At 45.1% G+C, this 24,366-nt stretch overlaps 1 protein-coding gene across 1 annotated transcript in view; it reads right to left on the minus strand.

Moving 5' to 3' along the window:
* CPM (carboxypeptidase M) overlaps positions 1-2,794 on the minus strand; it is a gene marked incomplete at its 5' end in the record, with an annotated part of 52,263 nt that extends 49,469 nt beyond the window's left edge. Inside the window, one exon of the mRNA XM_080935758.1 lies at positions 2,631-2,794. Coding sequence (XP_080791884.1) covers positions 2,631-2,794 — 164 coding nt within the window. The remainder of the gene's footprint in view (positions 1-2,630) is intronic.
* Positions 2,795-24,366: the final 21,572 nt, after the last annotated feature.

The following is a 24,366-nucleotide window of genomic DNA, read 5'->3' on the forward strand; positions in this document are numbered from 1 at the left end:
TTCCGAGGCTTTAGGGTTTGTTCTGAGATTCGGTTCTGGATCTTTCAATATTTCCCTCACTTTATACAGGACCTCTAGCAAATTGGTTTTTGGGAGCATGTTTGGAAAAAGCAGAATGTGGGGAAAACCAACTGCTGCGCCTCAGATCTTATATAGATGGATCATTCCCCCAACACACACACACTCAGGAGAATCCAGTTCTTATACCTAAGCAGTCAAGAGCAGGAGGGCGTGAGAGAGGGGCATCTATAAGCTCACCCTCTGTTTGTGGGAGCAAGAATCTAAGCCAATCCTGAGGAGGTTTCTGGACACCCGAGAAAGCACGCAGGCTCCAGCCAACCTGTGGAAGTTCCTGGAGAAGCAAACGAGAGACAGAAGCTCCTCCTTTTGCTTCAACCACAATGGAAAAGCCGCTGCAGCGACATGAGAAACAGTGTTTTAGGAGTTTTCCCCCTTAATATACATTTTTGGGGAATTGTAAACCAACATAATAAATTTAAAATTTCATTACTTTTAGAATGTGTGTGTGGCCCATGCATGGCACAGCACATATGCAGAATTCAAAAGACAACTACGTAAGGTGGTCCTCTCCTTGTAGCACGTGAGTCCCAGGGCTGGGCAGTAAGTGCACTTACCAGCTGAGCCATCTCACCCGCCCAGTAAGTTATCTTTAAAAGGCACATATAAAAAGCTGTGTGTGGTGCCTTGAATATGTAACTTCATCCATGTAGGATGATAAGTACACATACCTCACACCAGAGGGCAAATGTCCAGGGAAAAATTTCTTATCCTGTGGAAAAGAGCACCATTAAACATCACCAGGCCTCAGTTATCCCACCAAAAATCAGGGTTACCTTGGCAACCAGGTGTCAATCACAGGAGTACAGTTTAACCTACCCTGGAACCTAACGGGAGATTTGGGATTTTTTTTTTCCTAATCCAAGTAATATTTAATACGCAGCATTAAATATCTAGCTGCTGGTGTCAGCATTTATTTCTTACATCACAGCCCCTTCATCCTTTAACCACTGAAGCACATACAGGGTTTAAAACAAAGGTCAAGCCAGTCTATTGGCTTTCACGCTTCCCATGGTTTGAGTTCAGGTGAGTGGGCGGCTCCCATTCGAACAGTCCCATTTACCTGTCACAAGAACCTTGTGTTTGAAAACACAAAACCACACAAGTCATGTAGTACTAACAGCATCCCATCACCTTGGTTACAACACGATGGAACAGCAACACATTAGTTGCGGTGCACATTTCTTTTATATTAATTAGTGTTCTTAAATCTTTTAAATTTGCTCTACTCTCGCCCTTGGGATAAATTATTTTAAGAGGTCCAATCTTCGTGCTGATTCAAGATGTAATTCTTCACATATAGTCGGGTCTTGTGGAAACCAGAGGATCTAAGATTTTTTTTCTGACACCAACTCTGGCAATGCCGTTTCAAAAATAAAGCCTCTGGTACACAGTCCAAGCTGTTTTTGTTTTGCATTTTTCGTATTTCTTACAAGAACCACGATAGTAACCATTATGAGCAGTGACTGATTACTTAGTGGTGTGGTTGTAAGACTCTCGGCCGAGTTAATGGATCAGTGCTAAAGTTGCAGGTAAGAATTTGAACACAACCTCCACAGCTGAGCCAAACCGCATGAACTTTCTGACTCTCTTATGTCAAGCATTCCGTTTGCTGGCAACCGCTTCTGTGAGAATCAACGTAGTAACAGAAGATGGAGAAACAGTGATGGCTCCTGCTAAGTTAATTTGCCCCACCCAAAATGATAAGGAGCCAGTCCTGGCTAAAACTTCACCCTCTATGGATAGTAGGTTAGGTTCACGATACAATGTTTGCGGAACACAAATGAGGTCCTGAGTTTTATCTCCAGGAGATAGATAGACAGACAGATAGATAGAAAGAAGGAAGGAAGGAAAGAACAAGAGAAAGGAAGGGAGAGAGGGAGGGAGGGAGGAAGAAAGAGAGGCCATCTAGGTAACTTGACCAAAATCCTTAATTTCTTTGATCCCCATCTGCTCCCTCCACTGAGAATATATAGTTTCAAAATTAAAGCAGACTAAGCGATACACGTGAAAATGCTAAGGATATCATTCGTTTCGACTTACTACCAAGCAGGTGCACCCTTCAAAACCAGCCTTTAGATGTAGACCCGCATTTTCTCAGAACTTTAAGCCATAGGGTTCACCACGCATGCTTAGAACTCCACAAAAAGTACGGCACGGTCTAGTTTTAACAGTCTCAATCAGTATGCAGAGAAGCCAAGAAAAAGGGAAACTGAGGAAGATGTTTACCTTGAAAAGGAGTGAAGATACACCTCTCAGATAACTAATGTCCTCCCAATCCCCAAAGGCAGAAACACAGAGGACTGAGTGATACTGACTCTCGGTAGAGGGACAGCAGTATACACACCGTTCCTCGTACCGCCTTCCTGATCTAACAAAATTGAAGACAAAAACAAAACAACAAACAACCAGCAAAAGCAGAAAACCCACTGACTGGGCACAGTATGCTTTACCTGCGCGGAGCACGTCGGCGAGCCTCGCGAACAGGGCACCAGACGCGGCCATTCAACTTACTTTTGAACGCGGGTTAAGGGACGTGCGCAGGAGGCCACCTACCTCTCACCGATTTCCCGATACTGTGCAAGTACGTGATCGAACTGTAGTTCTGAGCCACGCTCTTTAGGAACGCCTCCATCCCTTCCTGGTGGTGGTATCGGAAATCCAAGGCGGCCACCACGGGCAGCAGAAGCCCCAGCCACAGGCGCGCGCGGTCCATGTCCTAGAGATGAAGGAGGAGTGATCAGCAGAGGACCGCCGGGGAAGCGCGGGCACCGCCAGCCCTTCGGAGCACCTGAGCTCCACGCTCCCTCCTCTAGAGAGGCCAGGTGGAGGTGGTCCCACGGGAGCCCCGCAGCCCACCCGAGTCCCCGCAGCAGCACCCTTCCGCACACCCCGTCTCACCAGTGCCAGGCGCGCGTCTCCGCCCGCCGGCGGGCGCCGGGCGCTCCGGGGAGTTATAGCCCGGACAGAGGGGCGGGTCCCGGACGCCCCGCCCACAGGCACGCCCACTCCGCGCCGCGCCCGCCCCGGGGGCGGAGTCTCCGCCTTCGCTCCGGGGACAGCAGGCGCCGCAGGGTATTGAGCACAAGAGCGCGGTGGGGCGCGACCTGTCCGAGCCAGTGTTGGACGTGCGGCCTGGCCTCGGCCACCGCGGCCCCGGGAACTCTGCGATGACAGTGCCCACGGCAGGCAGTGGGCAGGTCACCTGGAGTCCTAGCTTGGCCAGGCTTTCAGCCCTGTGTTTTACTGGGGGAGCCCGGAGTTTTCAAGAAAGAACGAGCATGTGAGTTTCATGTGCCTAGTGTGAAGTCCAACAAAAGTGTCTAGTAGATAGGATTTGACTGAATCAGAGTTAAGTTTGTGACCAACTCGCAGGACGAAATCAGAGCCACTGTGGTCGCTGCTCCATCGTCCTCTGGTCAGTTCCAGTACTCCTTCCGAAAATTCTGCTTTTTTGGGAGGAGGGGGCAGGCTGTGTTTGCATTGAACAGAACACAGACCGTGACTGGTGAGAAGTGGTTCGTGACAAAAGGTCTTCATGTTGTAAAGGACGCTACACACACAGTCTCTCTGTCCCATGGATTTACATATACTGTTAAAGAAATACCGACTCCCGCCAGGGTCTGGAGCAAACAAACTCCGAAAGCTACCGACTTGTTATAACACATCTTAAACAGATTTTTAAAATAGTGACGACAGGGACCATCCCAAATTGAGGGGATGGAATTTCCTTTCCAGTGTACAAAAGGAGGGAGTTAATCTTAATAGGGCCCTTGAGGGTAGGAGCGGTGGCTCAGAGAGTAAAGACGCTTGGGCTGCGGATATAGCCACTGGAATTCCAGTCTCAGAACCCTAGTAAAGGTAGGAGAGACTAGACTCCACAAAGTTGTCCTCTGACCTCCACAGGTACCATGTGCTCCTTGCGGCACCTCCCCCAACCCCCGTGCACATACACACTACTAATAAAAGAACAAATGTTTTAAAGCAGAGGTTCTCAGCCTGTCGAGAGCCCTTGAGGCTCAACCGACCTTTTCACAAGGGTCGCGTATCAGATATCCTGAATATTTACGTTTCATAACGGCAGCAAGTTTACAGTGAAGTCATAACGAGATAATTTCATGGTTGGGGTCACACAGCATGAGGAGCGGTATGAAAGGGCTGCAGTATCAGGAAGGTTGAGAGGCACTGGTTTAGAGGTTGGGGAGGAGGACTGAGTGGGAAACCCAGGGTGAAGGACTGCTTGTCCTCCCTTACAAACACAGGAGGCGTAAGGTTGTGAGTTCTAGGGGAACTTCAAGGTCTCCTGTGATTCCAGGCAGTAAGTCCTTCCTCTGGCCCTAGGGGCCATGTGAATTCACTGTGCTAGGCGCACTAAGAGCTCTATAAAATGGAAGTCAGTCTGATGTCTTGAATAAGGTTGCTGGGCACATCCTTAGAGCCACGAGGCGTTTATTAAACAAGCCCGGGTTAATGGATGTATCTTTAAGGAGAATTTTCTGGCGATCCGGAAGCTTTAATACACCCAGCGCTCGCACTTTCGAACGTATTTGCTGCTGTGCCACCTCGGGCTTGGGAGAGCTTCTTTCCCTGATCATGGGTGGACAGCTCAAAGGAAAGGGGAGGGGCGTGGCTTGAGGACAGTCACCGAGTTTATGCAGTTATTATGGGGGAGACAAGCAAAGTGAGGGAAGGCCTCACTGGAGATCACAGACGGCCGCAGAAATACACGGCAGGATGGTCACTTCCTGGACCTGGTGGTCGTCAACAGCCCTTTCACAGGGGTCCCATAGCAGGGATTTGCATGGCAGTTTACAACAAGATTACAGTTATGAAGTAGCCATGAAATAGTTTTATGGTTGAGGGGGGTCACCACAATGTGAGGAACTGAGTTAAAAGGTCGCAGCACCGAGAAGGTTAAGGACCACTGCTGTAGTGAGTGGCTCTGTGGCTGGAATGTGGGAGATGGTGGCTGATGGGGTGAGAAAACGTCACAGGTGCTGTCCTGCAGGCTGACACCAGCCAACCTGGGTAGGGAATCAGAGGGCTGGGGTCTTGAAGGTTTAGCACTTAGTGACCTTAAGTGTGGTCTAAGGACTTTGATGTCACCTGGGGCTTGCAAAAATTCTGGATCCCTCATCCCACTCCTTTAACAGTGATGCAGAGATTCAGCCTACATTCTGGTGTGAGATGCACTGCTCAAGGGGAAGGGAGAGGAAGAGAGAGAGAGGAAAAGAGAGGCAGAGAGAAAGAGAGAGGCAGAGAGGAAGAGAGAGACAGAGAGAGAAGAGAGAGGAAGAGAGAGAAGAAAGGAGGCAGAGAGAGGAAGAGAGGAAAAGAGGCAGAGAGGAAGAGAAAGGCATAGAGGAAGAGAGACGCAGAGAGAGAGGAGGAGAGGGGAAGAGAGAGAGAGAAAGAGAGAAGGCTCAGTGCAAGAGTATGAAAGCTGTAGAAAAATAGACATAAGCTTGATAGAAGGAAACTCCCTCAAATTTGTGGTTTCAGAGGCACCCTTTCTTTTTTTTCCCCCTTTTATTTTTGTATTCACTTTACATCCCAATTGCAGCCCCCCTTTCCCTCCCCCCAGTTCCACCCTTACAAATTTCTTAACCCCTTTCCTTCTCTTCAGGGGAGGGGAAGCCCCCCTCCCTTGGATACCACCTTTCCCTGGGACATCCAGCCCCATCAGGACTAAGCACATCCTCTCCCACTGAGACCCAACCAAGTAGGGGAAGGGGATCCAATGGCAGGCAACAGAGTGACAGAGCATCCCCTCTGCACTCCAACTGTTAGGGGACCCACACGAAGAACAAGCGAGGCGTCCTTTCTTATGATGAAACATTTAAAGCAAGCTATAGTCCAATGGCTGACAGCTTGGCAGTTCAATAGCATATGGTTTCTGTATGGGTAAATATAGTATAAAGTTTACAAGAAAAAAAAAAAGATGAGCCTGATGATACAGTTTGCTTATGAATGTCCGCACAGGCTCCTGTGTGGAAGGCTGCTATGAGCAGCAATATTTAAAGCTGGGATTCTGGAAGCTGATTGGATGGATCGTGACAGCTGACCCACTGTGTGTGAATAATTGGTGGCACTATTTCAAAATGATGAAAGCTTAGTAGAGGTTGAGGAAGTAGGTCACTGAACACATGACTTTCGAAGACATATCTTGTTTCTAGTCCTTTCTGCTCACTCTGCCTCCTACCTCTGAAGAGAGGAGTGGTTTTGTTCTGTCATGTTCCCATGGTGACCTGCCTCGCCACAGAGTCTATGGACTGAAACCTTTGAACCTTTGAACCCAAATAAATCTTTCTACATAGAAGTTGTTTTTCTTGGATGTTTTTTCATAGCAACAAAGCTGGTTGACATGCCAGAATGCCGAATGAACAGCTCTTACAAAACCAAGAATGGGCAAAGGACATTAATAGGCAGGTCCTAGGGCATCAATATAAATGGACAATAAACTGAAGGAATGTTACCAAGGTGGCTAACAAAGAGTTACATATTTAAAGTGAAAGGTGATGCTTTGTTTTGCTAATCAGTTGGGCGTGGTTTTAAACGGATTGGCTAAGCTAGGAAACAAATAGGATCTGGAGAAACTATATGTATGTTCTTTCTGCTGTATTATAAACAGTTACACTTGCTGCAAGGGCTTCTAGAACAAAGACAACAAAGTTTCCAGCTTGCCATTTCTTCTCTAAAGGGAATTTTAAAGTTGTGTTGCATTTACTGTGAATGTCAGAGTTTCAAAATAAGTGTTGTTTTCAAGTCCTGACAAAGTGAACAATACCTAAAAGTCTAACACAAGCAGGCTTCCACCATCAGGGACTATCTCTGGGGCAATATTTCCCACACACACCCTTGGTGATACCTGGAGCCATTTTGATGATTATGACTTGGGGAAAGCGTTTGTGGCACGTAGTCCTGAGGCAGTGGGTACGGAGGGGTCGCTGTTGAACACTCTCTGGCATCAGCTTCCTACTGCTTTGACCCTTTAATACAGTTCTTCATGTTGTGGCGACTGGAAATGATAAAACTATTTTGTTGATACTTCATAACTATCACTTTGTTGCTGTTATTAATTGTCATGTAAATATTCATGCTTTCAATGGTCTTAGGGGAGCCCAGTGAAAGGATTGTTCAACAGCCCCAAAGGGGTTGTGACCCAAGGTTGAGAACTGCTGTCTAAGGCGTACAGCTTGCCCGTCTCTGCAAAGAACCACCCAGCTGGAAAGGTCAGTCATGCCAGTTGAAGCATCCTACATCAGGGGAAGAATACCGTGACCGCTCTGCAAGTTCTTTTACAAGCATGATAATGAGACTATAGTTTCGACTTATTGACTTAGGAAGACATCATTCAGTGGGGAAAAGGCAAACGGTAAAAGCAAAAATGTAGGAACTTTGGAGGTAGAGCAGATAATAAATTAGTCCTACCAAAATGCTGAGTGATTTTTAATCGAGCTGAATTGTAATCTTTAGGTTGCTGTGTCTTTATTTTCTTTTAAAAGAAAACAAAACCAACCGTGCATTTATTTGTGTATGGGTGTGTATGTATGCACATGATGTTTGTGGAGGTGAAAGGACAATTGGCAAAGAGTTCTTTCTATCCTCCCACCACGTAGAGCCTAGGTATTGAACCAAGGTCATCGTTGGGCTTAGCAGCAAGCCCCACTATCCGCTGAGCCTCCTCACTGACCTTCTTTTTTAATGATGTATTTTTCTGAACAACCTTTTTTCCTCAACAAAATGTTACTTCTTTTAATTAAAAAGAGTTTTCCCCCCATAGAATCAAAACTGAGCAGAAAGCACAGACGCTCTAGAGATGAGCAGATCCAAATGAAGATGACATCTAAATGTCACTGGAGTGAGTCACAGGACTGGAGAGGAAGTAAAAGGTCACTGGAAAAGTGGGATAGTAAGGAACTGAAAAGCTAAGGTGTTGGAGAGTTCATGCTGAGGACATTGAGGCCCCCGAAATAGCAGCAGGAATTGGAGCAGAGAGAAAAACCACAGCCAGGGGTTAAACAGCCCAGCAGACTTTAACAAGAGTGAAAAGCACAATGTAAATAGACTTTGTGACTTCCCTCCCTCTCTGTCCCTCTTTCTTCCTTCCTCTTCCCTCCCTCTCCATCCCTCTCCCTTCCTCCTACTTCCCTCCCTCTCCATCCCTCTCCCTTCCTCCCCCTTCCCTCCCTCTCCATCCCTCTCCCTTCCTCCCCCTTCCCTCCCTCAATCCCTCCTTTTCTTTCTTCATTTTACATTTGATTATTTTGTGTGTATGTGTGTGTAGATTTGTTTGTGTATGTAAGTGTATGTGTATGTATAGTGTGTAGGTATGTATAAGTGTGTGTCTCATTATGTATGTATGTATGTGTAATGTGTATTGTGTGTATGTGTATGTGTATGTATGTGTGTGTGTGGGTACATAGGTGTGTGTAGGTATGTAGGTGTGTGTGTGTGTACGTGTGTATAAGTTTACACATGCAGAGTTTAGAGGACAATTGCAGGACTCAGTTTTAGTTCTCTCCTTTAATCTGGTTTCTGGAGATTGAACTGGTCATTGAGTTTGGTGACACGCTTCTTTACCTACTGGGCCATCTCACTGGTGATCTTTACAGCTTTTAGAAAGTGTCACAAGAAAATATAACTAAAAACAAATAGGAATGCTTAAAAAGTTTTCCCTTGCTTTGAACCAACCATTTTAGGACACATGTAGATACTAATCAGGGGTCAACAAGGACACTTCCAGCTAGAATTTCATTATCACACACAGAATAGCAAGTAGTGTTCTTGGAGCAAACTCTTCAAGCACATCTTAATTTCCTTAGTGTGGAATTTCTAGGTAAAGGAGTACATACATGTTAAAATGTACAATATTTGAGACAGATTTTATTTCTTTGAAATAGCAAATCATTTTCAAACCGTGAAAGGCAGGGGCCAGAGAGATTCGACTCACAACCCTATCAAAGCCTGGGTCTCAGCACCCAAAATGGGTAGCTTACAAATGCCTGTGTCTCCAACTCCAAGGGAACCAATAGCCACTCTGGCATCTGCATACACCTGAGCAGACACAGACACAAAACAAACACACGAATAAAAGAGATTTCTAAAAATAGAAATGCTGATACTTCTCATACAAGCACAGAGTAAACGCAGGGCCAAACTTTCGTGTTGATTAGTTTCTGAAGACACTTCTAGGATAGCAAGGCATGGATGGATACAAGATGAAAATATATGAGGGGGCGTGGCTATCATACGTAAGGATTTGAGGGGTGTGGCTATTAGACGTAAGGATGTGAGGTGTCCAGTGGCCAAACTAAATCTTCAGAGACACACTGAGAGAGAAATCACCGCCCTCAACACACACACAAATTTATAACCTTCTTATTAGAGACCTATCTTTTACACCCAACTATAGCAACAAATACTTAAAGTCTTTGTAGAGATAAACTTTAAATCCTGGACTCCCTTGAGTGCTTCTTGTTCTTAATCTTTGAAATGGGGAAAACTGTTTTGGCTTTTCTTCAGGACTGAGCTCAGGGCATTCACTGATCTGCATGGCCAACTCTGCACAGGGCTGCTAAAAGAAAGAGCATACGCAAGGGGATTTGAGCAGCAACTTACAGAGTGAAATTTTGGTAATTATTCCCTTCTCAGAGTATGCTAGTATCGCTCCCCTATAGCAACTTGCCAACATTAAAAAGCAACTATGTCTGATGTGTCGCTGCTCGGACCACAGCTATGAAAGGTGTTCCCCTTCTTACTCACACTCGTGCCTGGTACTGCCGATTTGTTTGAAGTGTTCTCATTTCCAGGGTTTTAGTATGTTACCCCAGTTAATCCTCACAGCCATGTGAGTCATGTGAGCTTACTCTCCCTGCTTCATGGATGAAGAATGTTACTACAGGCAGTCTACCATAAGCCTTTATTGCTCCTGCACGTCCTGGATGAGTGTGCCAAGAATTTAACCCTAGAAGCCATCCCTTGTCGTTGTCACCTGGAGCTTTGATATGAAGTAATGCCTTCTTCCAGGACTCAGAAGCATTAGTCTCTGCTTTATAAAAAAGCAGAGAAAACCAACGAGGGAGGCTGGCTACACAGCTCTGCAGGCCAAGGTGCTTGTCCCCCAAGCCTGATGACCTGAGTTTAATCCCCAGAACCCGTGAGATGGAAGGAGATGCTTAACTGCCACCAGTTGTCCTTGGCTTCCACAGGTGTTCTGTGGTGTCTTCAAGGCTAACAGTCAACACTGAGTTGCCGAGGCCACTTAGTGTACCTGTACCACCCACTTGGGTCCTGCCCTTCCAAGACTCAGTGGGCAAAGCAAAACAGCTCAGTGCCTGCAGGAAATGAGTAACTGTCACACCTTCTGTTACTCTGGTGAAGCTGTAGGGGCTGGTTAACTTATTAACTTCCAACGAAGTCTCAGACCCAGACGAGGAAGTTACCCGGTCACATCCTAGCATTTCCAGGAGACTTAAGCCCTTTGCGATAGAAACTCTCCTATCTCCGTGTTTACCCATAGAGAACACGGCAGAGTGCACAGACTGAGCCTTTTCCAAGCCCTTGTTGGATGAGTGCTTCTGATGATTAATGACATAATTTTCTGAACTCAGAGACCCATCTGCTCTGCCTCTGCCTCTGAAGCAATGCTGAGGTTAAAGGTGTGTACCACTACCGCCAGGCTATGATTTATGTATGCAAATATAAAAATTAATACACATGCATAAGTTACATTTCACAAGACCCCTTTAAAGACTTTAGAAGGTAGAGGGCATTATTTCCATTTTTCAAATGAGAATGCAAAGCTCTAAGCACTTAAATAATGTGCCTGTGGTCACTTGGACAGCAAATGGTGTAGTCAAAACTGAATCTCCCATTAACAAAAGTCTAAAATCCATTGTTCATGAATAATTTACTCTGTATGCAAGGAAACTTTAACTTATGTATACTTAATATGTAATTTAAATTAATAACAAATTTATAAAGTGTCTGTTTTATATCTATTATAACATAATTATATATATATTCTTTTAAGATTAGTTTTATTGAAGTTCTATATACAGAAATACAGAGACTTGGAATGAAATACCATTGCTCAATGTTTTTTTTTTTTTTAAGATTTATTTATTTTATTTATATGAGTAAACTGTAGCTGTCAGACACAGCAGAAGAGGGCACTGGATTCCATTACAGATGGTTGTGAGTCACCATGTGGCTGCTGGGATTTGAATTCAGGACCTCTGGAGGAACAGTCAGTGCTCTTAACCGCTTTAAAATTAGATTTAAAGAAGAAAGAACATTGTTCTCCAGCCTTCAATGTTCTTTCTTCTTTAAATCTAATTTTATTCATGTGTACATGTGTATGTCTGTGTGGGTGGGTGTCACATGGGTGCTGGTACCCCCAGAAGCAAGAAAGGGGTATTAGATCCCTCTGGAGCTAGAGTCAAATGAGGTTGTGAGTTGCATCACGTGGGTGCTGCGAATTAAACCCTGATCCTCTAGAAGAGCAGGTCTCAATCTCTGAGCCTCTCAGTCATCTCTGGCTCCTTCATAATCTAATGCTTGGTACTTCCCAGGTCTCTTGGGGCTTTGGGCATTTATCTTAAGCCTACTTCTTCCAGTCTCATCTTCATTACCGTCTGTCATTTTTCAGAGGAGGACCCCAAATCAGATCTTCACTTCCACCAAAACCAGATCTGTTGGTTTCAGTAGGAAGGAAAGAGGGACATGTCTTTATGGTGCCACGGAGTGGAAAGATGGCCATTTGTAGTCAGAGAGATGAAAGTTATTCATAAAAACTAGCCAGTTTCATCAAGACAGAGCGGCCCTCTTTCCCAGGAACTTCCAGAACATTGTCTCTGAACACCGTGAAGCAGACATTTGAAGAACACAATTTAACTCAAGCCTTCTCTTTAAGATGAGAACCTTACCTACAGTTGCTGTGCTTTATGATTAAAAACAGACAAACAAGCAGCAGCAGCAACAACAACAGTTTTTCCTTTATTTTTTATTGTTGTGTTGCCTTTCTGACAGATTTCTATAGGAACTATGTTTTTTATTTGCTGTGCAACTTGCCCGTCAAACTTCAGAGCAGTTCTTCCATTTTGGATGAGCAACTGTTACTACTGTAGCATCCCCTGGGGTATTCAGATAGCACTTGTGTTCTAATGAACTTCCAAATTCTGGAATTTTTTTATGGTACACAGAAAGAAGCAAATAGATTAAAACAACTAAGCCATTTTTTTTTAAAAAACAGAAATAGTAGAGATGATGATGATGATGATGATGATGATGATGATGATGATGATGATGATGATGGGTGTCTTAGGGTTTTCATTGCCATTTAGAGACATCATGACCAAGGCAACTCTTATAAAAGATAACATTTAATTGGGGCTGGCTTACAGGTTAAGAGATTTAGTCCAGTATCATCAAGTCAGGAAGCATGGCAGCATTCAAGCCCTTGTGGTCCGAGAAGAGATGAAAGTTCATCTTGTTCCAAAGTCAAACAGGAAAAGACTGTCTTGCAATGAACTAGGAGGAGGGTCTCAAAGTCCACCCCACAGTGACAGACTTCCTCCTACTAGGCCACACCTCCCAACAATGCCATTCCCTATGGGGCAAGCATATTCAAACCACCACGATGATGTTGCCTAGCAGTGATTGTGAAAGCATCCATTGCTGTCATTCTGTCTGTCCTTTCCCTTCAGTGTTATCACTACAGGAGTACACCTGTTTCTGCTCTACCCCACTCTCTTATATCATCCATCTGCCAATTGTTTATTACTTTCTCTGTGCTAGGTACTTTATTAGCTCCTAGGGAACACAACAGACTGAATCCCTGCCTCTGTGCAGCTTACAGTCTACAAGACCCAAGTCCCCCTTAGGTTGCCTCACCCACTTTAAGAAACCCATGATTTTTCTTGGGTGAATGTGTTGACTTAACATTACTTTCTGCCTCTACGTCTACCCTGGCTGCTTTGAACTTCATTTGATGGAGCACAGACTGAGCCACATGCAACATTGTATCGATTGGCCATGGAGCAAAATTCAAGTTTAATCACTGTTTGATCTGCCCATCGCTGAGAACGTCTCACTTAATTCTGGAGGGTGTCCTGGTAAAGAAAGCATTGGTAGCTGAGTTGCCATGTTTCTTCCATAGCCTCTGGGTCAGAGGTCCCCATATGTATGCCAGCCTGTATGTAATTGCTGAAGAAAGGATGGATATAGAGGTATACATAGTAACTGAATGATTTATTGTTAAAACCTTTGCGTCTCATGACACAGCAAAAGATTATACATAGTAACCAAAATAGATCATTAGTAAAAGCAAAGCCCATGGAAACACATGGCAGTGGGTTAAACCCCAGTTCTGTCTCTGACTGCATGATTTTGAGTAAGTCATTTAATTTCTGTGTTCCTTCATGTACTTATCTATAGGATGGGGTGAATTGTGATATTGGTTTTATAGGATTTAGAAACCATATAGGATTGCAGGTATTAAATGACTTCATGTATGCAAAAAGCTTGGAAGGTTCAGTCTGACATGCTGTAACCTATCTCAAGGATCTAAAATTGCCACTATGTTGCCCTATAGTGAAAACCAAGTACTGGTAGGAGGGAACCTCAACTTGAATTCCCTTGTCTCCTGTTTGTAACCTTCTCAGCCTGGCAGGCTAGGGAGACAGTGAAAAACGCCCATGAAAGACAAAAGCAGACCTTAAGTGATAAGCCTTATCGGCCTGAGCAGAAACATCTGCCTGGGCTACAGACTTGAGCTTTGATGTGCCGGAGTTAACAAGCTGCAAAGACATGGAGACTTTTCAGATTTACAGCTGCACTGTTACTACCCCTGCGTGACTGTTCTGGGATGGGTTTTGTGGTCTTCCCTTTATATATGCTGTGCTGAATATTAAACTTTGAGCCTCGATCAGAACACTTGGCTCTATGTTTCTCTTACCCCCTTCCCTTCTCATTTCTAGCCCTCCTTTCAGGTGAGCCCTGCTTGATCTTAAGCCGATGAGCACTACACCTGTTGATTGATTAATTGATCAATTCAAGCTGTTGACAATTATTCGTTGAACTATGGTGTCTTAGTTATTGGTTGACTTCTGTAGACACCATGATCAAGGCAATTCTTATAAAAGAAGCTTTTCATCGGGGGGCTTGCCTACAGTTTGAGAGGGCTCATCCGTTATCCTCATGGTGGACTGTGGTAGCATGGTACTGGAGAAATAGCTGAGAAGCCTTACATCTCAATCTATAGGGAGGGGAGTGGGGAGAGAGAGAGAGACTGGGCCTGGCATGAGCTTTTGATACTCAAAGCCCACCCTAAGTGACACCCCCTCTTTCCAGCCCATACATTTTCCCAAGATAATACTTAAATAGAACAATAAAAAAAAAAATCTCTTAAAGCTCCGCAACTAGTTCACATTAGAGCTACTGGTAGCCACACCTACTCCACACACCTCTCAGTCCTTCCTAGAAATCTGCACTAACTGGGGACCAAGCATTCAAACGTATGAGCCTATGGGGACCATTCTCCAGCAAACCACCACATATGCTAAGCCCTGTGGATACCGTGGTGAAAAGAGAAGTGCAGGTCTCACGTTGACAGGGTTCAAACTCTCCCCAGGAGCAACGGAGATAACAAGTATTCAGTTACTGTTTTAACAGGAGAGTTTCCAGGTTCAATGGGGCATCCATCCCTACTAGATGCTCTGCAGGTGAGTGGCCTAATGTATGCCTGCGAAGGCTGCCTAAGGATGCTTCTGCTTGAGCTGACACTTGAGGGATGGAGAAGTATAGGGTCCAAGTAGAGGAAGAGCCACATGCTTTGTTTTATAGATTCATGTAGCCTTTCTAGTATTTCTTCACTCACATTAGAGACAATGTTGCGATGCTGACTCATTTTGAGTTCTGATAAATGTGTGTGAGGATTGTGAACTTAACCCATGCCTACCATTTCCTTTTCTCTAGCCACTCTCATGCCTGTCCCTTGTCCCAGAGCAACTTAGAGGGCCCCAGAGAGATTCTAACAGGGCCAGGGCTCCCTGGATGCTGAGGTTCCCAAGGTAGGCAAGCCTTTATCAGCTGTTTCTGGGTTTGACCTTCAGACTTAGCCACCGGATTCCAGCTTTGACATCCTAGGATCTAAAGAACATTTGAAACTTAAGTTTTCTGAGTGAGCACTTGATCTGTGCTCCCAAGCATGTGGACTGACTTGTTTTATTATCTGCCAATGCTAGCCGGAAAATCAGGTAAATACTGACAATAATTTACTTTCTAGGGTTTGCATCAAAAGTGTGAGATATTTCTATGTGGCTTGAATCAATCCTTCATTTGGGTAGATGAACAAGAGGTGGGGTGCAGGAGTGGGGAGATCAAAATGGAGTGATTAACAGTGTGGTAGGCCTCTGGGAGAGGTGGAGTTTTGCAGTGAAAGGCCAACCATCACAAAGGAGCTGAAGATGCTCAGGGTAAAGGGCGCTTGCTGCTCTAGGTTCTCAGCACCCACATCGGGTGGTCCCAAAAGCTCCAGACTGGGGGCCCTCACATTCATCACACATACGTACACACACACACACACACACACACACACACACACACACACACGAACATGTGTGCATAAAAAAGCCCTTTAAATATAATTTTTAAAAGGAATTGGAAAAGTAGTCACAGTGTAATGCTGGGGACATGGCTCAGTGGCAGAATTATGCTAAACACGCACAGGATCTGGGCTCAAGTCCCAACTACTACAATAAACAAAGAGTAAATATTCTTTAAAAGACCCAAATACATATTTTCACCCTTTATATTCTGAAAATATTCACAATATAAGACTTACAGGTCACGGATCAAGTTACCAGATTATTTAGAATTGGAACAGCTTCTGGTTTTGTAGAGAGGGGGTCAGAGTGGTCCTCATCCCTAGTTCACTGTCTGGAGCTCCAGACTTGAGTTTTGAAATATGAGCAAATTTTATTTGCGCTAGTTAGTTGTCAACTTGACACAAACTACAGTCCTTAGTGTTTGCTGCTTGGTTATTGTACTCAGAAAACCTACTTATTAGCAAAATATAAAAGTGTAAATAGAAATTAGATGCAGTTAGGTGTGCCCTATAGAGATGCAATTTGGGTGTGCCTCCAAAAGCCTCCATAGATAAGAATGGTAAAGAGAGACAGTTCTGGCCTATTGCTAAATTCCCAAGGCAGGTCTCTTGGGAGAAGTCTTTCGGTCTTTGCTCTATGACCCGAAGCAAAGCCTGCTGGGTGGCCTTGAACTGCTCCACCTTAAAGGTGAAGTGGTTCAGTCCGGTACTGACTTGGCTTGGAGCCCCAACCAACCATGACTGGTGTGGTTCAGCCTGCCCAGGATGTAGGGGAGGACTTCTTTTGTAAACAATTGGACCTTTGATTGAGTTCTCTCTTTCTCTTTTGGCTTGAGAGAGCTTTTATGGAAGGACTTTCGGGTGAGAATAGGGCTTTCTCTTTGTTCTCAGTGCAGGAACGCAAAGGGAAGCCTCCAGCAGGACAAAGGTAGAGTAGTATTCTAGGAGCCACAAGGAACCCTGTGGTTTGGAGGAGCTCAAGAGAAAGGTAGATTAGCTTGGTAGAAAGACACAGATAGAAAGAGATTTCAAAAGAGCTACTTGTAGAATCAGGCTTGTAAATAGATACATTGCACGTAGTTGAGAAAATAAAGTTACTTCCCTGAGCTGCCAGGTTTTTACCTCCGTTTATGCCTCCTGTGTCTTTATTGGTATAAATATTTAGATAATCAAAACGAATACACATCATAGAAGAAAGAACCTCACTTGAGAAAATGCCTCCACCAAATTGAGGATATATTTAATTAATGTTTGATGTGGGAGGGCCCAGTCCCCTGTGAACAGTACCACCCTTGGGTAAGTGGTAGTGGGTTGTACAGGAAAGCAAGCTAGGCCAAGCCATTGGGAGCAAGCCAGTAGGCAGAGTTCCTGTATGGCTTGTGCTTCAGTTCCTGCCTTCAGGTTCCTTCCGATTGAGTTCCTGCCTGGGCTTTACTCAGTGATGAACTGTGATTGAGAGATGTACATCAAATTAAATCCTTTCCTTCCCACGTTGCTTTTGGCCATGATGTTTCTCACAGCAACAGAAAGCAAACTAGGACACATCCCCAATGTGAATAACGCTATTGTTATTTGACTCTTCCCAAGAACAGGAAGCCTAACATTGCTGCAAAAATAAGATGGCTGTTGCCAGTTGGTTTGGGGACCACTTACAAGTTAATGCATATGATACTTTTATTTTGGAGCCACTGCTTTGCAGCAGAGGTGGATTAGAGATGGAGGCAAAATACCTCTTGGTTATCTACAGATGGTATAATTTGAATATAAAATACCCCCTGGAAACTTATGTACTGGGGGCTTCATTATCAGTTGATGTGCTGTTTGGAAGTGACTAGGTTGTAGGGAGTTTTGACTTATAATATTATCTTAGTTTTTTTCCTGTTGCTGTGATAAAGTGCCAGACAAAGACAAGTTACAGGACAAAAATGTTTATTTTGGCCTACAGTTTTAGGTTACAGTCTATCACAGCAAGGAAGATATGGAACAAGAGTTTGAGGAAGCTGGCTACATTGTATCCACAGTTAAGAAGCCGAGAGTTCTAAGTGCTTGCTATTGCTCAGCTCACTTTCTCTCTTTTATACAGTCCAGGATCCCACAAGCAAGAAACAGCCTCATTCACAAATAAGATGAGTCTTTCCACAGCAATTAACATTGTAACATTGTGATAGTGCAGAGGTTCCTCCATCTTGTATTCTTGCTGAGGCTATTAGACCTAACTACAATTTAATTTCTTGATTATAAGCTCCATGAAAAATTACCCAACCCTATTCTAGGAACCAGAGGTTAAGCTGTCCCAGATGATTTAAGATAACACAGGTTAAATTGTAGGCTTAAGCAGAACTACCTCCAGCTAACTGCTTATTTTAGCTTCTGTTAAACTGCTTGCTGACACAAAATCTCCCCCTGCAGCTGCCAAAAGAGATAAAAGGAAGAAGTTTTTGCCTTTAAAAACTTCTTACTCTAAATGCTCAGTGCTACACTTGGGTCCCAAATACCTAAGTATAGTCCCAGCCTGCTGGAATAAAGACTCAGTTGACTACAGACTGTGTCTGAGCAGTCATCTCTGGTAAGTTCCCCATAAAATATAGAGATAATTCCCCATAGACACACCCAGAAGCCCATTTCTCTAGTGACTCTATATCCTGTCAAGTTGACCACACTAACCATCATGAGTATGATGTTTTGGTTGGGAGGTGGTGAAAACTGGGTGGGGCTGATTTGGAGGATGCAGGTCCCTAAGAGGCTTGACAGCGACTTTGTCCCTTCCTGTATTCCTTAGCTCTGTTTCCTGTCCAACCATGATTTGGGTTGTTTCACAATCTACTCTCAACCATGGTAGGGTGAAATTGTGAGCAGAAGAAATTCTTTTTTCCTTAAGTTGTCTCTGTCCAGTATTGGTTTCAGTGATGACAAAACAGACTAAGGTGGTAATTGTTGGCACACATATCCCTCTAACAACTGGTGAGCCACCCAAAGCCAAAGCGGGAGACATACAGACTATTAATCACCTTATCCTCCATCAAGTCAACACATTCTTTTGTACATAATGGAAGCCACTCTGGTTGTGAGAACAGGTAGCAGAGTTAAATAGATAAGAATTCAAAACACAGGAGCGGGACATGACCGTGAGTTTGGTGTGCAGAGCTGTAATTATGTATCTACCATTTGGCATATATCTGAACTTCTGAACTTATAATGTCTCAGTTTTAGTCCAGTGTCAGCTCGTCCTTTCAAGGAGGGGTGGGGACGATTGGCAGCATCTATATCGTATGGATGCTGTGGGGTTAAGTGCATTTGTCAAGCAAAGCACTCAACATTGCAGTCAACTATTAGGAGATGTTATCAGTGGGCTGTGTAACAGGTGCTTGGAGAAGTGTGTTGAACTGTTGAATTATTCACATGCTGTGGATGCTCAGGTAAGAGGACATGGGTGAGCACAGCAACTGTGAATTCTAAGGGCGGGCTGCTGAGGTCCTCAAATCTGTGCTCACTACAGTGCTGTGGCAGCTGTGGGTGTCATGGATGAAGCCACAGCCCTGTCCCCATGCCCACCCAACGCTGTGGCTGGGGGTTCAGTGGACTCATCGGCTCTGGACTTGTTGAGGTCTGGAACAGAAAGAGGTAGCTACTTTCAAACTGAATGGACCAAGATTGGAGGAAGAGCTGGTGCCCCGGAAAGAAACTGAGGCATGTGTTCCAGAAGGTGACTGCCCCGTATTGTCAGCGTTCTAGATCCTTAGTTCAGTGTTATTCGATGAAATCCCAGTTCCAGAGGATGCCGGGGGACTACTTGGTTCAGGCTGAGCAAAACTGCAATTACAATTTCCTTGGGTTGGGAGTCCCAGAAAAACCAAACATAAGAAAAACTGACCTAGGTCCAAACCCGTTCCCTTCAGAATTGTGGAAAGCAGGTGGCCTTGGACTTATTATTGAGGAGATTAATGTACCACATATCATTCTATCAGTGGTATAACCATTGTGTGTCAAGAGAGGAAATCTTGGCTTTTTCTTTGTTTGTTTTGAGACAGGGTTTCTATGTGTATGCCTGGCTGTCCTGGAAGTTACTCTGTAGAGTAGACTGGTCTTGAACGCACAGGCATTCAACTACCTCTCTGCCTCTTAAGTGTTGGGATCAATGGTGTTTCCTCCCCCTCCCCCCCAACCAGGCAGAAATCTTGTCTTAACTTGTAATAGTAAAGAAACTGGGAAATAAAATCTGGACACACACACACACACACACACACACACACACACACACACACACACACACAGAGCACAAAAATACCCTAGAAAAGTCAGCGGATGAAGTAGGTTTACTGTCTATTCAGCTAACAGGAACTGGAGTTGCAGACTTCTCTACGTTTCTGACATAGGTGGACCTCGTGTCTGAAGTGGCAAGTACAAAGGGAGACCTGGAGAAGGCCAGGGGCCAGGCAGGGAGACTGAGTCAGAAACCAGCGAGACTCCCAAGACTTCCGGGCTGGAGTGGAAAGGAAGTGTTTTTGCTGCAAGGGGCAAGGCAGGAAACACAGACGGAGATTGTTAGGTGTGAGCCAGTGGAGGCCCAGAAGGAGCCCTGTGAGGGGAGAGGAGGCTGCAGGCCTATGGTGGGCCTCTGGTCGGCCTAAAGCGCATGCGCACCTCGTACCTCCCGGCGCGGTGCCCGAGGGGATGGGAGGGGCTACAAGGTCGCTAACCCGCGGAGGCATCAGGTTACCAGAAGGCCGAGTGGACGGTGGGTAACATGTTTTGGAAATGTGCCCGACAGATCAGAAAACAGAACACACACATGCTTCTTGTTTGGTTTGCTTTGCGAGACAAAGCTTCGCAATGAAGTCCTAAAGAGCTTGGAAACTATTCTGTGGCCTATTCTGGCCTCAGACTCCAGTTTCTCCTGCTTCTGCCCCAGGCGAGCTGGGATTATAGGTATAAACCAGACCACATCTGGCCTTGGAGTCTGTTGTTTTTGTTAATGTTTTCGTTTGTTTGTTTGAGCCTAGGGCCTTAGGAATGCTAGACAAGCATTCTATCACTGAGTCAAACCCTGGCCTTGTGATGTTTTCCTAAAGGATAAAATCTTAAGTTTTCAAAGCTTCCTGCTCCTCCCTCAGACCCAAGTCAGACAGGGCCATCCCTTTGTCCTAATGTTGGGCATACTTGAGAAGAGAAGGTGGACCAGGTTCTGGGTGAAGCCTGTGATTCCTTTGTCCTGGAGGCCTGTTCTTGCCCCCTTCTTTTTCCAAAGTGTGAAAGGCAAAATGAGATTATTAAGGATTTTGAGATGGCTTCAGTGGAGCACTGAACCAAGCAGACGCTCTTCTAGCGTTCGGGTCCCCGAGTACCATGTGACCAAGGTACCTACCCTTCCCTAGCCTTCCCACACACATGGGGACATTTCTGAGGCAGCATAGCAGCTGAAGGCAGGAAACACAGAATCTTCCAGATCCTGCTCTATTCCTGCCTCCCTCAGTCTTTGTCTTGTCTGTATTTGACAAGAAAAGACTCCACGGAGCAGCCATTAGTGTTCAGTGTCCTTGATGCCTGTCTAGGATTTCTCATGAAAGCACACAGGGAGACCATGGGCATAGCTTGGTGTAGCTAGAGCCTTAGCCCATCACACACAAGGCCTTGGTTGGATCCCTAGCAAGGAAAAAATTACCAACCAACAGACTAAAGCGGGGTGGGGGAGGGGGAACGACACTCCGTCTGTGGTAAACCATGAACACTTCCTGTATTCACAGCAGGTCTGAAGAACATGGGGTTTGTTACTGCCTGTGACATGACCTGGTCTACAGCAGGAATGCGGCTGAGACTGGCTAGCAGCCTCATTTTGTATATTCTTGTACAAAATTTCCAGGTGACCCAACTCAAAGTGTTCTTTCAGAAGAAGACAATATCGGCCAAAGGAAGAAGGAAATAGAGAGCCTCCCCCCCCATTTCTCACCCCTCCACTATCTCCTCACTCCTCCTCCACTCCCATTGCACCCCTCCCCCATTTCTTCCGATTACCCAGGCCCACACATACACACCCATTCTCCCCTGCTGGCTAAGTTGCGCATTCAAGCACATTGTTCCTGTAGAATACTTGGCTCCGTGGTAGGGACTGAACTGGCTCACGGGTATAATAAAGGATGCTCTGTGCAGAGAGGTTTTTGTCAAGAGACCCTCCTGTTGGATAAACACCTTACGGAACCGCTGCCCTCTGGTCTTCGTGCCCAATCTCTGTCATCTCTTCCTACCTACTGAAGGTCTACCGGGCTGTCCGGGCCACAGTTTTTCAATCATCCTTATTTATTTATTTTTGACAGTATTCTTCCTGCGACCCCTTGCTTCTATTTTCCTATTTACTCCAACGTATCCCAAAATGTCTTTTTTACCCCCTTACTAACTAACTCATCTGTTTAGCCGTGTGCCCAATACACCCATTAATTACCTTCATTCCGAATCTGATCACACATTCTCTAACACCGGCTGCCTCTACCTCCTCCAATTGGTTACAGATGAAGGGAGTCATGGTTCTTATTACTGTGGCAGCCAGCCTGGTGGCAGAGAGACTTTTTTCTTTTCTTTCTTTTTCTTTTTTTATTTTTTATTTTGTTAGCTTCTGAAGACACAGGTTGCTTGTGACTCATCTCCGTCTTCTTCAGCAGCAAGTACAGCCTCCTCCTGTCTTGATGAAATGGAACACAAGCAAGTTCAGTAGCAGCTTGTGGACAAGTGACTTAAAACTGGGATTCGGTTCTGGACAAGTGTTACGGGTTTGTTATAGTAGGGATCTGGTAACCACAGACGTCATCGCTCTGGGTTTATGGTTGTCTCCTTAGCATTACAACCTAGATATTCACCAGGCATGGCTCATTCCCAGACAGTTTTTCGATTTCTGTTCAGCTTTTTACAATTGCTTTTATGAGTTATTCTTTCAGGATGTCTTGGAGAGCTGCCCCGTAAAAATTATTAATGCTAGTCATCCGGGAGCTCTTCGCGGTTTATGAGACGTGTGGGTGGCAATGAAGGTTTTTACAGCATCTTTTTGTTGTTGTGTATCTGTTCGAAGTGCCATTCTGTTTTGAAAAAAAAAAGAAAGCAAATTTCTAAGAACATCACACACTCCGGGGTCTGGCACAGCGCCGGGGCATCGCCCCACCTGGAGGAGAATGATTTCTAGCCCCTCCTTCGGCCCGTCACTGGAAACTGTTCCAGTGACAGTGACATCTGTCTGCCTCTGGTGCAGCTCTCATTGGTACTGGGCTCAGTTTCTTCTCCCCTATCTTTAACCAGCACCTCTCTTGTCTTCTGCGTCTCACACCCTGTTCAGTAGTGCCGTCACCCAGGCTCTCTTCCTGACTTGTGGCTGGGGAACGGTGGGTGTCTTTGATCTCCTTTTCCTCTGTCTCTTTAGATGATGGCTGGAGGCCAGCACACACACACACACACACACACACACACACACACACACACACACACACGTCGATTCTGCCTCTGGCTTCTCTGTGCCCCAGACTCACATACTTGGATGTGCCCAGGACAGTTTGACCCAGATATCTGCTGGGCATCTTTTAAGCTTTCCCTCTCAAAACCTGTTTTACCCAGTTTTCCCAACCCTGTCTTGGGAAGTGACACCGTCTTGTGTTCAGTTACTCTACCCCAACCCTAGGAGTGGTCTCAGATGCCCTGCCTGCTGAGGCCTGGATTGATCCAAGACTTTCCCTGAGGCTCTGGCGTATGAAGAAGGAACATAGCTTCCCTCTCTAAACCAGGGACACACAGAGCCAGTGATGGCCTGGGCCCTGGGGAGCTATGGCTTCTGACACTGATAACTCTTCTCACTACAAGGAGCTAAAATGATCAGTCCCAAGGCCTCTGTGTGCTTGGTCTGTAAAGTTCCCGAGATGCCCTGTTTTCCATGTGTGTAGCATTGTTTGGTTAGCTTCCCATTGACTTCATCCATGATAGTTTCTTCTGACCTTGTCCCATTTTCCCCCTCGAAATAGTATATAAGACACCATATTTCTTAATAAACTTGCTTGGCATTAGACAAGATTATACAAGACTTCTGGAGCCTATGTGTTCCATTTTCTTTATCTCTGGTCTCCTGAACCTTCCTCCTCAGGACCCTGTTGCTGGTTTGGGTCATGCCTGGCACCTGCATACAGAAGAAAGATTAAGTATGGCTGTAAATAGATGGTTAAGAAAGGACAAGCCAGGAGACCCACCTGAAGGAAGAGGCAGAACATGGGACAGCTGGATTCTAAAGAGCACTTTTATCCTCGTAGATGCTTCGCTAGCTTCTAAATTCTGGTTCTTGTAGCATTTTGCCAAAGTGCATGTAAAAAAATTGTTTACCTTCATTAAGAAAATCTTTCCTAAAATCTGGCTCTAAAAAAGGTCCCTTAGATTTAAAAACATGGAAAAGTGTAGGTAAACAGTTTAAAATAGAATATCACCTCCAAGGGCCGAGTGGTTTCCTGTTGATGGTTTTACACTGTGAAGTTGGATTTGGGGTTGTTTAGATCCACAGCGTAACGGGGATTCAGTTGTGACTAAACAGCCCTGTAAATATGGTCAGGCTACTCCAAAACAGACCCAGAAATCAGAGACAAAAACAAAGAACCAAAAAAACAGAGAGATAGAGTTGAGAGGACCAGAGATGACATAACTGCTTACATTACTTTCAATTC

This window comes from Micromys minutus (genome assembly GCF_963924665.1).
Source record: "Micromys minutus genome assembly, chromosome: 22".
NCBI lineage: Eukaryota > Metazoa > Chordata > Mammalia > Rodentia > Muridae > Micromys > Micromys minutus.